At 41.3% G+C, this 13,829-nt stretch overlaps 1 protein-coding gene across 1 annotated transcript in view; it reads left to right on the forward strand.

The window, feature by feature from the left end:
- The first annotated feature begins 6,837 nt into the window (after nt 1–6,837).
- Nucleotides 6,838–13,829, forward strand: part of LOC108703487 (protein Hook homolog 2-like) — a 28,659-nt gene continuing 21,667 nt past the window's right edge. The window contains exons 1-5 of the mRNA XM_018239637.2: nt 6,838–7,083; nt 10,232–10,317; nt 10,920–10,992; nt 12,961–13,011; nt 13,540–13,672. Of these exons, the coding sequence (XP_018095126.1) occupies nt 7,036–7,083; nt 10,232–10,317; nt 10,920–10,992; nt 12,961–13,011; nt 13,540–13,672 (391 nt within the window). The 5' untranslated portion in view covers nt 6,838–7,035. The remainder of the gene's footprint in view (nt 7,084–10,231; nt 10,318–10,919; nt 10,993–12,960; nt 13,012–13,539; nt 13,673–13,829) is intronic.

Here is a 13,829-nt window from a genome sequence, read left to right on the forward strand (position 1 = left end):
CAAACCATATGCAAAGCTGGCACCAGAGATATGAGCTTGTGTTAAGATGAGGGGACAGAACCATGAAAATGATTCAGTGCTGTTAATTGTTCATAAACATGGACAGACATATGTAGGGCTTTAAAGGGATACCAACACAATTTTAAAGGGCTAAAATGTTATTCTCAACCAAAGGTGTGGGCTAACAGAGACCATACTTCGGTTGGGGGTAACAGTAGTTTTTTTTTTTTTTTTTTTTTTAAATTGCCCCTTGCCAGAGCTAGGCCACCCACACCGGGAGGGAGCAGTGCCGGAACTAGGGGTTGGCAGAGTAGGCACGTGCCTAGGGCGCAAAGCTGGGAGGGCGCCAGGCATGTACCTCCTCTGTTGCCTACCCCAAGTCCAGTTCCCTTCTCTGCCCGACTCTCTGAATTTCTTCCAGCTTTTTGCGCTTCTGCGCTTGCGCACTATATTGGAAATGCGCGAATGTGCATGCGAGTGTAATTATGCACACGCTAGCGCAAATTCGTGCATGCGCACGCGAGCGCAACAGGCGCCGCGACTGCCAGGCCTGCCTAGGGCGCCTGCCCAGCATGGCCCGCCACTGGGAGGGAGCTCATGGTCCGAACTGCCATGATGGGGCACACATATGTGTTTAGTGAGTGAATTCCGTGACTTGCTCATTATGAGAGTGACATCAGAAGCACATTAGAGGGCAAATTTACTTACCTGCGCAAATTCACCAGCGCTGGCTTCGCACATCGCAACACTTAGCCAGGCGTAAATTCACCTGGACAACACTAATTCACGAGTATCCATAGTTGCGCACAGGGTACTGAATGCTTGCGAAGTTGCGCTAGCGAAAATACGATCAGCAGTTCGAAGTTACGATATTGTTCGCAAATTTGCATACGGTGTGCAGTTAAAGTACTATGGACGTATATGCGGTAGCAAATATATTACACTACCAAAGGCCAGGGAACCTAAATAAAATTATATAGAGTTGTTAAAATGCCCTACACATTTGCCCACAGTATAGTTTAGGTGCCATATGTTATCAAATATAGGGGGGAAGGAGGGTACCCCAAAAAAAATTGTTGCTCTTTTTCAGCCTATCACCCAGTAAAAAGGAAAAGACGCCAGCATTTTTTTGGGACTTAGAAAAAATGTAAACTTGTTTTTGAGGAACTCCTATCTACTCTATTGCACTTCGCCTGGTCTGAGGTGGCGAAGTCTGGCGCAAGAGGTAACGTTTAGGAAAATCTGCATTTTAGTGAATTAGCGTAGTTATGTCCATTCGCCAGTGTGAAAATTAGACTGGTGTTAGAGTGCGAAATTGCGCCAGAGTCTCTCCTTTGCTAGCAAATTTACGCCAGCACCCATTAGTAAATCGACAAAGTGGCAAAATGACGTAACTCTGGCGAAATTTATGCCAGCGTTAGCCACTTCACCGTTTAGTAAATTTGCCTTAGGAGTAAGTGCAATATACGACACGGCCACCAGTTCCGGGAGCTCCCTCCTGATGGACATGTCCAGGGTCGGACTAGACAATTGAGGGCCCACTGAGTTTCAAACTTCAGGGGCCTCCGTGTGTATGCCGGCGATTGCCGGAGATCTTTGTTTTGTTTTGGGGGCTGGCAGATAAGGGGAGCAGGGGAGGCCGGGGGCCCACCTGTTTTTTTCCCGGTGTCCCGACGGCCCAGTCCGACCCTGCAATTGTCCAAGCACTGGCGGGGACATTTAAAAAAAAATCTACTGTTACCCCCAACCAGAGTGCGGGCTCTATTGGCCCACACCTTTGGTGGGTATAATATTTTGTGCCGTTTAAGCTCTCTGCTATGCCAACCTCATTTTTTCAAGTCTATGGCAGTCTGAATTCTAATCTGACTCACTGAGGAGCACTTTAGACAGTCAGACTCAGTGCACTTTTACATAGAAAAGATCAGCACCCCAAATTCCAGTTTTCCACAATTACTGTGGCAAATATAATTGGGAGCAATAGCCCTGAAAATAAGGTAGGTCCTTTAGGGCTGAACTCCACAGTGTGGCTTGGTCCGATCTGATGCGATAAGAGGAAGCGCATGCGACGAGGTTGATGCAGTGAATATAATTTAAGTCATAGAAATGTCGGAGCTTGTAACTGGGTGCATCTGGACGCTGCACGTTGCGTCTTCATCTGACAGTTGTGACGGATGCACGCAGCTACAAGATCCGACATTTCTATAACTTACATTATATTCGCTGCATCCGTCTTGTCGCATGCGCTTCCTCTCATCGTGTCGGTTTGGACTAAACCACCTTGGAGTTCAGCCCTTATACAAACAATAGTGCCACCCTGAGGATAAAAAAAGTGTCAGCCCTGTAACACAAGCTGCCACTCTCCCTGATTCTGTGCTTTGGCACATTTGTTATAAAGATAGCCAAGCCAGCCATAAAGCAATACAGGACTGCTGTTTTATTAAAAGAAAGAATCAGCCATAGTCATGTGAATACTAGTAAATATAAAGCTTTTTTGTGGTTCCACCAATTAATAATGCATTTCAATGGGTGCATTTTGTCCTGATGTTCCCAAAAATGTCTGTTTGTCCTGAATGTTATTAGTGAAATTAAGAGGTTTCAAATACTAACCAGCTGCATATTTTGCCATGGTCTATACACAGTCTACAGTATACACAGTACATATTATATTTCAAAGCAAAACCGGCTCCTGTTTTGTTTTTGGGTTTTTTACATTTACCCAAAGTTTACATTAAGAGCCTTATTTATCAAAATCCGAGTGTTTAAATAAATTAAGTCCGACCAAACTAGAATCCACGATTGGACCTTATTTATTATTAAAAAAAAAAGCACGATTTAATAGGATCGGGGACAAACAATAACATTGAGCAAAAAAAACAGACAGAGTTTTCCCCCCGAATTGCTCGATTTTTATTGGCAAAAATCTGAACAAAAAAAAAAGTTTGCCTTTTCACGAAAAAGCCAGATTTTTTCGAATTTTTGAACAAAAAGGTCAAAATAGACTAATTTTCGGCTAATCTCAACGCAGACAACAGAAACCTCTCCCATTGCTTATGTACAAACTCGAGTTTTTTTTCCCAGTAAAAATTCAGATTTAATAGTAAAAAAAAAAAAAGTTTTTGGCATTTGGAGCTTAATAAATAACTGCCTACATTTTCCTGGTCCCCTATTAACCTCAAGGCTTCGCTGATACTGACACATACAAGGATGTATTCGCTGGTACTGCAAATCCCACATCCTACTCTTTCCCCGTAGGATGAAAACGAATGAAACTTCCCGGCGATTATTAATATGCTTATATTTACCCATCACATTGCTTTCATCTTGCTCATAAATATTGTTATAGAAAAAATTGTTGTGGGAAATTATTATTTTACTATACGTAATGGGGATGGGGACACCTAATGGGCAGTCAGGGTAAAGACATTGTCTATGTTGGTTGGGTTTCGTATGGTGGGGCAAGATGTTTTTTCACCAGATTTGTGTGTAGAGGCAGCAATAGAACTCCCCTAGCTTGGGCTCAATCAATCACTTGACTCCTAAACCTACACTAACCTCCCTGCACCACAAGTTTGGACCGACCTATTCTATATTCTATTCATGCCACATAGTCTCTATCTCCTGTACATAGGAGTCAGCATCTGCAAATAATTACCAAGGCAGGGGGACTGTCATTTCAACTTTGCACTATTTCAAAATTCCACTTAATTATGATATAATGTATTTTATTTATTGCAACGATAGCCCCATGAGTTCCATGGTGGACTGGGCCCAGGTTCAGTTGTACCCCCTTGTAGTTATGCCACTGTTTCCTTACACAGGGTTTATTTACCTTCATGTTTACTTTTTCTATGTTATAGAATGGCTAATTATAAGCAACGTTTCAATTAGTCTTCATTTTTCTTTTTTTCATTCTGACTCTTTTCAACTTTGAAATGGGAGTCACTGACCCCATCTAAAACACAAATGCTCTGTAAGGCTACAAATGTATTGTTATTGCTACCGTTTATTGATCATCTTTCTATTCAGGCCTCTCCTATAGTTGCTTATTCAAATCAATGCATGGTGGCTAGGGGAATGTGGACCTTAGTAACTAAGCAGATGGCTGAATCCGCAAACTGGAGAGCTGCTGAATAAAAAATAAAATCACTCAAAAAGCACAGATAAAAAAATCAAAACCAGTTGCAATTTGTTTTGGAATATCACTCTCCACATCATCCTTAAAGTTAATGTAAAGGTGAACAACCCCTTTAAGGGCCCTTACTCACGGGAATTTGAAGCTGCGCTCCCCTGTGTTCCGGTTTTATGCGTTCAGTCGCAGGGGAGCATAGGAATAGATGCGCTGAATTCTTTTCAGTGCGGCTGTACTCACACAGACGCATGTAAATGCCGAACGCAGGTTGGGACACAGCATATTGCATTTTTCCTGTGTTCGGCGTTTACATGCGTCTGTGTGTGTATAGCCTCACTGAAAAGAATTCAGTGCGTCTACTCCTGAACGCATAAAACCGGAATCAAACTTTTTATAATTAATTAGATATGCAAATTGTATGATGCCACCATGTTATCTTTAAAGACTGCACTGCCTCAATTCCTAGTATGTCTGACAAAGGGGCTTGTCCCGAAATGTTACATCGCTTGTGTTTCCTTTAAGTTTACTTTTAGTATGTTATAGAATTTAAGTACATTTTCAATTGGTCTTCGTTATTTATTTTTAATAGTTTTTGAATTACTTCTAACTTTTTCCAGCTTTAAAATGGGGGTCACTGACCCCGTCTAAGGGTAGGACTCCACGGGCGATTTCAGTGATGAATCGTGTTGCACCGTTCGTCTGACGCGACACGGCTGTGCGCTGTGCCAGCATCCGACAGTCGCGTTGCGTCGGTTGAATGCTGCAACGCGATCCGAGATTTCCATCACTTACCTTATTTACGTTGCATCTCACCTTACGCCTGTGTTTTTGCGCAGCACGTCGGATCGCACCGAAATCGCCCGTGGCGTCCTACCCAAAAACAAATGCTTGTAAGGCTACAAATGTATTGTTATTGCTATTTTTTATTACTCATCTTTCTATTCAGGCCTCTCCTAGTCATACTCCAGTCTCTTATTCAAATCAGTGCATGGTTGCTAGGGGAATTTGGACTCGAGCAACCAGGTTGCTGACACTTCAAACTGGAGAGCAGATGAATTAAAAGCTAAATAACTCGCAAACCACAAATAATAAAAAATGAAAACCAATTGCAAATTGTCTCAAAATATCACTCTCTACGCCGGTTTCCTTTCTACACGCTGTTCTATGTAGGGTTGCCACCTTTCTTGAAAATAATACTGGCCTTGGTATATTTTATTTCTTCCCTATTGATAACATTGGCCTCTAGCATTATTATTACCAGCCAGGCTTATAAAATAGTGGCCAGGTGACATCACTATTTATGTTACCTTTAGAGCTCTGTGGGTTTGTTTTTGCAGCAGTCAAGGAGGTACAGGAATTGCTGTTGGCTGCTCAGACACTAACGGGGCCCTGACATCAGTCTAGAACTACAGATCCAAGGGCAAAAAAATATCAGGCTGTCCAGGTCAAAACCGGACAGGTGGCAACCCTATGTATATGTATTAGGGCCTTGTGGGACCCCTATACCTCCTGAGCCCCATTATGTAGTTACACCCCTGGTGACGGCCGAATCTGTCCCATTTTGCTTCAGGGTGGAACTTCACGGTGTTGCTCGAGCCAACACGTCGCCATGTGATGCTGCGTTTTCATCCGACAGTCAGATAAATTTAGTTCTTACCTGCGATTTCTCTTTCACTTCCTGTATCTACAGAACATGTGTTTCATCGCATGGCGACGTGGCGGCTCGAGCCGCACCGTCAAGTCTTACCCTCAGAGAAAAATTTGAGAAAGGCGTATTTTCACAGATATTCATTTATCTTTTAGACTTTTTCCACTGCACCTATCGTGCCGGGTTTAGGCTATGTTTGAAGTGCCCGTTTGCTAGTTTTGGGCTGGTTTTGTAGCCGACTTGTTTTGTAAATTAGACCTGGCAACCCTGGTAGAAAATGTCAGGGTATGTGTGCATACCTCCCAACATTTTGGAAGTAAAAAGAGGGACAAAAAAATTTTTCCCGCACGTAGCAGCAATTTTTGACCACACCCCTTTCTGTGGCCACACCCCCTAATTACCATGTTCGTTTTACAAAATTTGGCAGGTTATGAAAGTTTGAAAATATTTCTCCTTATCTAAACTGTGTTTTTGTGTCTCAAAATTGTTACAAAGTATCTTATTTGCACCTGTTAGCTGTTCTGGGCTCTCTGCTAAAAGCCAATTAAGTGAGAAACTTTGTTTCTTTTTCTGGCTGTTCAGTGCAGAGAAAAGAGGGACTTTCCAGTACAAATGAGGGACTGCGGGTTGAGCTGTCAAAAGAGGGACTGTCCCTCCGAAAAAGGGACAGTTGGGAGGTAAGTGTGAACATTAAAGGCTGGTGGCAGATATTTTGCTAAAGCTTTTCCTGTGGAAGCTATAAAGCTGAATGGCTCGAGGTTCCCAGTATTTATAAACAGGTCAGACCGGCTTGGAAATTCTAGAGTAATACCCTGCTGCAATGTCCCACTCAGATACATAAACAAGGCAAGGGTTAATAGGTGTGTCCAACAAGTGCCTATTCACACGGTTACTACAGACAAGGCCATCTGATGCAAGGGACGGGCCCAGCGCGTCACACAATCTAAATATAGTCGTGCCGGGGGACTAAAAATTGTATGGGACAGACACGTCACACCGCCACCATTCGTTTTTTAATCAGGCACCGCTACGGACACCCCTTTGGCGAGGTCCTACAGAATTTTACAGGAAATGTAGCTAGGGGCAACGAGAGGAAGCCGCCTTCTGATTGGCGAAGGTACACGGCTTGAGCGTCACGTGGTGTATACGGCGACCAAGGAAGGACAAAATTGAAAAAAGAGTTCTCTGGGCCCTGCCCACTGTGAATAAAGTGTAAGCTCGGTGCCGAGTGACGGGAGAGGCCGGCGGCGGAGTGACTATGAGCAGCAAACGGGAAGCGGAACTGTGCGACTCGCTGCTGACATGGGTACGTCATTTTGGCTTCTGATAGAGAAATGGCGCTGCTGTGAGAGTTCAGGAATAGCTGGAGAGCAACAGGTTGCACGACCCGTAACTTTCATTTAATTCAACCTGTTTCTAGTGAACTTGCTGTGGCAGCGCCGATCTCTTTTGTTTTACTTAATGGTGGGGCCCATGTCATGGGGTCAGTTAGTCCTGTTTAACCTGCTCACTTTCAGCTGCACTCAGGTAGGTTACTCTTCAAAACCAGTCAAAGTCGGCTACAAAACCAGCCAAGAGGCACTTCAAGAGTAGCCCAAATATAACACAATATGTGCAGTGAAAAAAGTCTAAATTAAATGAATATTAGGGATGCGCCCAATACACTCATTTGGATTCTGCCAGACCCTCAAATCCTTAGCGAAAGATTCAGCTGAATACTGAACCGAATCCTAATTTGCGTGGGAAGGGTGAAAACAATTTTTCCTCCAAATAAAACCCAGCATCTATACACACACCTCCGAGCATACCTCCCAACTGTCCCTTTTTTGGAGTGACAGTCCCTCTTTTGACAGCTCAACCCGCAGTCCCTCATTTGTACTGGAAAGTCCCTCTTTTCTATGCACTGAACAGCCAGAAAAAGAAACAAAGTTTCTCACTTAATTGACTTTTAGCAGAGAGCCCAGAACAGCTAACAGGTGCAAATAAGATACTTTGTAACAATTTTGAGACACAAAAACACAGTTTAGATAAGGAGAAATATTTTCAAACTTTCATAACCTGCCAAATTTTGTAAAACAAACATGGTAATTAGGGGGTGTGGTCACAGAAAGGGGTGTGGACAAAAAAAATTGCTGCGCTACGTGCGGAAATTTTTTTTTTTGTTCATCTTTTTACTTCCAAAATAGTGGGAGGTATGACCTCCATACACTCACATACACTATATATACCCATACGCTAACTATAGAGTTTAGTATCACAATAGCCTTTAATACTCTTGTTTGTCCAAGAAATCATCCAAGTCCCTCTTATAGTCATTAACTGAATCAGCATCACAACATCACCCGGCAGTGCATTCCCCAACCTCACTGTCCTGACTGTGATGAACCCCCTACTCTGTTCCTTTAAATGAAACTTCTTTTCCTCTAGTCTGAAGGGGTGGCCTCTGGTATGTGATTCTCTTTATGGGTAAAAAGGTCCCCTGCTATTTGTCTATAATGTCCTCTAATGTACTTGTAAAGTCTAATCATGTCCCCTCACAAGCGCCTTTTTTCCAGAGAAAACAACCCCAACCTTGTCAATCTCCCCTCATAATTTAACTCCCTCTAACCAGTTTAGTTGCACTTAGTCTCTGCACTCTCTCCAGCTCATTTATATCCCTCTTAAGGACTGGAGTCCAAAACTGCCCCCATACTCCAGATGAGGCCTCACCAGGGACCTATAAAGAGACATAATTATGTTTTCATCCCTTGAGTTAATGCCCTTTTTTATGCAAGACATAAAGGCACTAAATACCGATCGATGAGCCGACTGATATCCAAGTCTTCTGCTGATATCGGTCAGCTTATCTCCCACCATACATGCACTGAATAGCGTACGGAAATTAGTTTCATACAATATTATTGGTGCGTCTATGGCCACCTTTACATAGTTAAATCGGTTTGAAGGAAGTCCATCAAGTTTAACCCCTCCAAATAAAACCCAGCATCCATATATACACACACACTGACCAATCCATACACTCACATAAACTATATATACTCATACACTAACTATGGAGTTTAGTATCACAATAGCCTTTGATATTATGTCTGTCCAAGAAATCATCATCCAAGTCCCTCTTATAGTCATTAACTGAATCAGCATCACAACATCACCCGGCAGTGCATTCCACAACCTCACTGTCCTCACTGTGAAGAACTACCAACTCTACTTCATATGAAAGTTCTTTTCCTCTAGGGGAGGCCTCCGGTGCACTGATCCTCTTTATCATCATCATTTATTTATATAGTACTGACAAGATACACAGGGCTTTATGGGTAAAAAGGTCCCCTGCTATTTGTCTATAATGTCCATAGTGTCCTGTTTATAAGCTGTGGCTTTAGACTGTCATGCTACTGCCATGCCTTTTTATATTACCTTACCTTAATGTTCTTTATTTATATATCTATATATCTATATATCTATCTACACACACACACACACACATATATATATATATATACTTTTCCTGGAGTGCCCGCACCTCTGACGATGGTTGGTTGGAGGTGCTGGATCAATGTTTGAGGTATAGAGAATAAAGGATCCGCCCTCTCCTTTTTCATTTCAAAATATAACAATTTTTATTTCTCACATCACAATGCGTTGTTTTGGTCCCTCCTGGGGACCTTTCTCAAGGATATTGTGCACATACAGTGTAATAAGTTAAATACCCTCCCCCACTTGGCGCCCTCATGACATCATAAATCCACGTTTTCTTCTTCTTGTTAAAAATCCTGTGTGTCCATATTTTCTTACACCACTAGGTGTCAGTGTTTTGCTTGTAAGTGTCCATATGACCATATCTCATGTTATCACTTAAAAACGAGTAACATTCTGATAATTATACCCAGAGTTGTAAAGACAGTAAGCAGTAAATTAATAGAATTCATCAATAGAACTTTTAAGAATATACTCCAAATAGGCAGACCCCCTTGCTACTTTAGCTGCTCAACATGAGGGGCTGGCAGGGTGACACTTGCTATTTTATATAATTTTGGGAACTATGTCTCAATAACTGTGTTTTTGTCAAGTCTATAGGGGTGCCCTTGACTAAATGGTGCGTCTCAAAATTAAATACAGAAATGGCTTCTCTAGAGCTTGTGCGTTTCATTGATCCATCAAGAGAGTGTAAGCTGGCAGCTGAATATATCTGCACCATATAAAGGATAATTGTTAAATAGAGGGCAAAGTCAGCTGAGATTTGAAGTCTTGATGTCTTTCACCTGCTCATCACCGGTGCAAACACTGCTATAAAATTAAAGGGTAGAATACTTGGAATGGTTTGATACGTTTGACAAGTATTCTTGTTTGCACTGTAGAATTTTCTGTCATTCATCCATCTTTTCTGCTGTGATACTCTCTTTTTTCCAGATGTTCCTCGTTACTGACCCCTTATTTCTCTTTTCCTAAATCAGATGCAGACATTTCAAGTGTCTGGTCCTTGCAGTTCTTATGAGGATCTCACAGGAGGAGTCGCTATTGCACAGGTCTTGAATCGCATGTGAGTTCCCACCAGTGCATTCAAAGTTTCTGCGATTTGCTAGAGAGCAGCCAAAGGCTCATGGGGGTGGTGCTAGGAGTTTAGCTGCAAATGTTGGGGTGACTCTATATTTTGGAATAAATGAGAAAAAGGATCTCTAAGAATAAGAGTAATAACTCACTACAATGTGGAAGAAGCCCAGGTGCACCGCCCTGAGCCCTCAGCATGGGGAACGGATAAACCGAAATACGAATGAAGCAGGCACTCGAAATGAAGGCATTGTTCCACCAGGCAATTGTAATAAAGTAGAAAAGGTTTATTATGTCCACAAGCAGCCTTATGCGTTCCGTGTTACAAACACTTAATCATAGGCTCTATGCTTTCTTTCTGCCTGGTGGAAGAATGCCTTCATTATGAGTGCCTGCTTCATTTGTATTTCGTTGACGCTATTTTTGACTAACACCGTCTGTTCCACTGTTGACTCCCATCAACTGCCCTCAGTTCCTTTGTTATTCTTTACTCTTTCTTGTCTCCTATTTTATAGGGTCAGAACCAATTATTCTCTTACATTTTCTCCAGCCATTGGCCTCTCTGAGCAATTTTTCAACCTTCTCTTTTCGCAGAGACCCATCCTGGTTTAATGAGGCCTGGTTAATGAGAGTAAGGAAGGACACCACAGAAAATTGGCGATTAAAGGTACCTGTGCTGTACTTGTATACAAACCTATTTGTTTTTCCATAGGGCTGAGACCCAGTCCTAAGGTAACAATTGAATTAGCTCCCTCAGAAATAAGAAAACTTTCACACATAATGACATATAATCATTTATTGCCAAACGTCTGCAAATTGGGCATCACTTCAACAGTTCTTCTTAAAGGACAAGGAAAGTCTAATAAACACAGTAATTAATTATACTGTACCTCCAGTGTGTTCTGCTGTGCTCTAGAATCTACTTTATTTCTTTCCATTTAGCTGTTCAAATGCCACATTTTAGAAAAAAAACCACAGACTTATAGAAAAAAAAAATCCCATAATGCAGCTCTCCTGTACCAAGACCCTCGGCATGCGTATAATCTTTGATCAAGAAGCAGCGCATGTGCATATATAAAGAACATGAATGCATCTTTTCCTTTGGGAACAGTACTGCTCTCTAACACGGACTCCTGCAATGCCGAGTCACATGGGGATGCAGGGCCAAAGCAGGAACTATACACTGATTGGCAAGTGTTTACTACTTACGGTATTCTTGTTCTAAGCTGATTGGTGAACAAGTTCCTGTTTCTCCTGCTTCTCTGTTGCCTAGCGACACTCGTGCGCTGAAATATTTTTTAATCTAAAACAATGCATGAGAATTGATGATGCGCTAGGGTCAGCCGGCTGAGAGATTTGCGAATATGCAGGAGAATCACAGCGCCCATCTTAGTGACATTGGGGGGAAAAATGGCGCCCGCAACAGATACTTCTTATATAAACTTAGAGGGGTGGTTCACCTTTAAGGTTATAGTTGTTTGCCTTTTTCTTCTGGCTCTTTGTAGCTTTCATATTGGCGTTGCTGACTCCCTATTAAAAATAATTGCTCTGTAAGGCTACAAATGTATTGTTACTTTTTATTACTGATCCTTCTATTCAGGCCTCTCCTATTCATATCCCAGTCTCTTATTCAAATCAGTGCATGGTTGCTAGGGTAATTTGGACCCTAGTTACCAGATTGCTTAAGATGCAAATTGAAGAACTGCTGAATAAAAAGATAAATAACCCAAAAACTTTCAAAAATAAAAAATTCAACTAAATTGCAAATAGTCTCAGAATATCACTCTCTACATCATACTAAAAGTTCTCAAAAGTGAACAACCCGTTTGAGAACGAGCAAAGCAGGAAAAAATAGACTGTATTTAGAAAAAAAAAAGTAACGATCACGTACAGTAAATGCTGCCAACAACATACCAAGGTATTGTAGTAAAGGCTTTACTTTTTCTTTAAAAAGAGAAAAAAAAAAGACCGGAAGTGTGATTCCTTCTTTAAAGGATAAATAAACCTTTAAAATAAGTGAATGTAAAATTGATGCTTTTGCTATTCTAAGCACACTTGTAATTTACATTCATTATTTATTTTGTTTTTATTCCAAGATATTAAGGGATACTTGTGCTGTTAATATGAATGAATTTTGTTACAACAGCGCCACCTGCTGGTCAGTTTCCCACCAGTCTGACCACCAAGTAGTCAAGGAAGTTGTCAGGAGAAAGAAAGAGGCTCCTCTGATGTTCTTCTGCTTAGGAAAGATGTGAGAAAGGTTTCTTATTTTATTCCTAAGCAGAAGAACATCAGAGCAGCCTCTTTCTTTCTCCTGACAACTTCCTTGACTACTTGGTGGTCAGACTGATGGGGTATAGAAGGACCTTTGTGTCTAATGCAAGACTTTCTGGTGAGAAATGGACTTAAATATTAGAAAACTGACTACTTTATACTGATGTGGGTCACTATATGATTGGTTTAACGGTAAGGTTGCAAAAGCTTTGTATAAAGCGGGTAAGGCATAGATTAAGTTTATGGGCCGCATTGTTTAATCTGCTATATCCAATTGTTTTTGTTTTTTTTTGTAGGGCTTGATGTAGATTTTACAGACAGCATTGTTTAATCTACTACCATCTCTTTTATTATTCACTAGGTCAGCAATCTGAAGCGAATCCTGCAGAGTGTGCTTGAATATTACCAGGATGTGAGTGTTTCTACCAATCTCCCATTACACAAATGCAACAGTGTGGTGCTCTATATTTTGTTATAAACTAAGCTCATCTAAAGTATATTAGTGGACTAGGACCTTGAAAGTATTTTTGTACAATACAGGTATAGGATCCCTTATATCTCCCATAGACTCCATTTTATCCAAATAATCCACATTTTTAAAAATGATTTCCCTTTTCTCTGTAATAATAAAATAAAAGAGTAGCTTGCACTTGATCCCAACTGAGATATAATTAATCCTTATTGGAAGCAAAACCAGCCTATTGGGTTTATTTAATGTTTAAATTAATTTCTAGTAGACTTAAGGCACGAAGACCCAAATTACGGAAAGATCCGTTATCCGGAAAACCCCAGGTCCCGAGTATTCTGGATAACAGGTCCCATACCTGTATATTTTTTTTAAATATTAAAGATTAAAAAATGATTTTGTGTTTATTGCGGCACAGTTTGTTGGACATCTTTAAAGGAGGACATAATGAACTTTTGGTTTACTCTTTAACAGGTCCTGGGTCACCCTGTTTCTGATGATCACATCCCAGATGTGGCTCTGATTGGGGAGTTTTCTGATGTTGCTGAACTGAGGAAAATGGTGCAACTGGTGCTAGGATGTGCTATCAGCTGTGACAAGAAGGAAGGTGAGAGCTGGCACGTTATAAATCTGATATTACTGTATTGGCCCACAAAGACTTCAATCTAGGCTTCTTAATTAAATCCAGGGCTATTAGTCTTAAGTGGTTGTTTCATTCACTGACTGATAATTCCCTCAGTCTGAGGCATTACAGGTCAGTTTGT

The sequence above is a fragment of the Xenopus laevis genome, chromosome 3S, assembly GCF_017654675.1.
Source record: "Xenopus laevis strain J_2021 chromosome 3S, Xenopus_laevis_v10.1, whole genome shotgun sequence".
NCBI lineage: Eukaryota > Metazoa > Chordata > Amphibia > Anura > Pipidae > Xenopus > Xenopus laevis.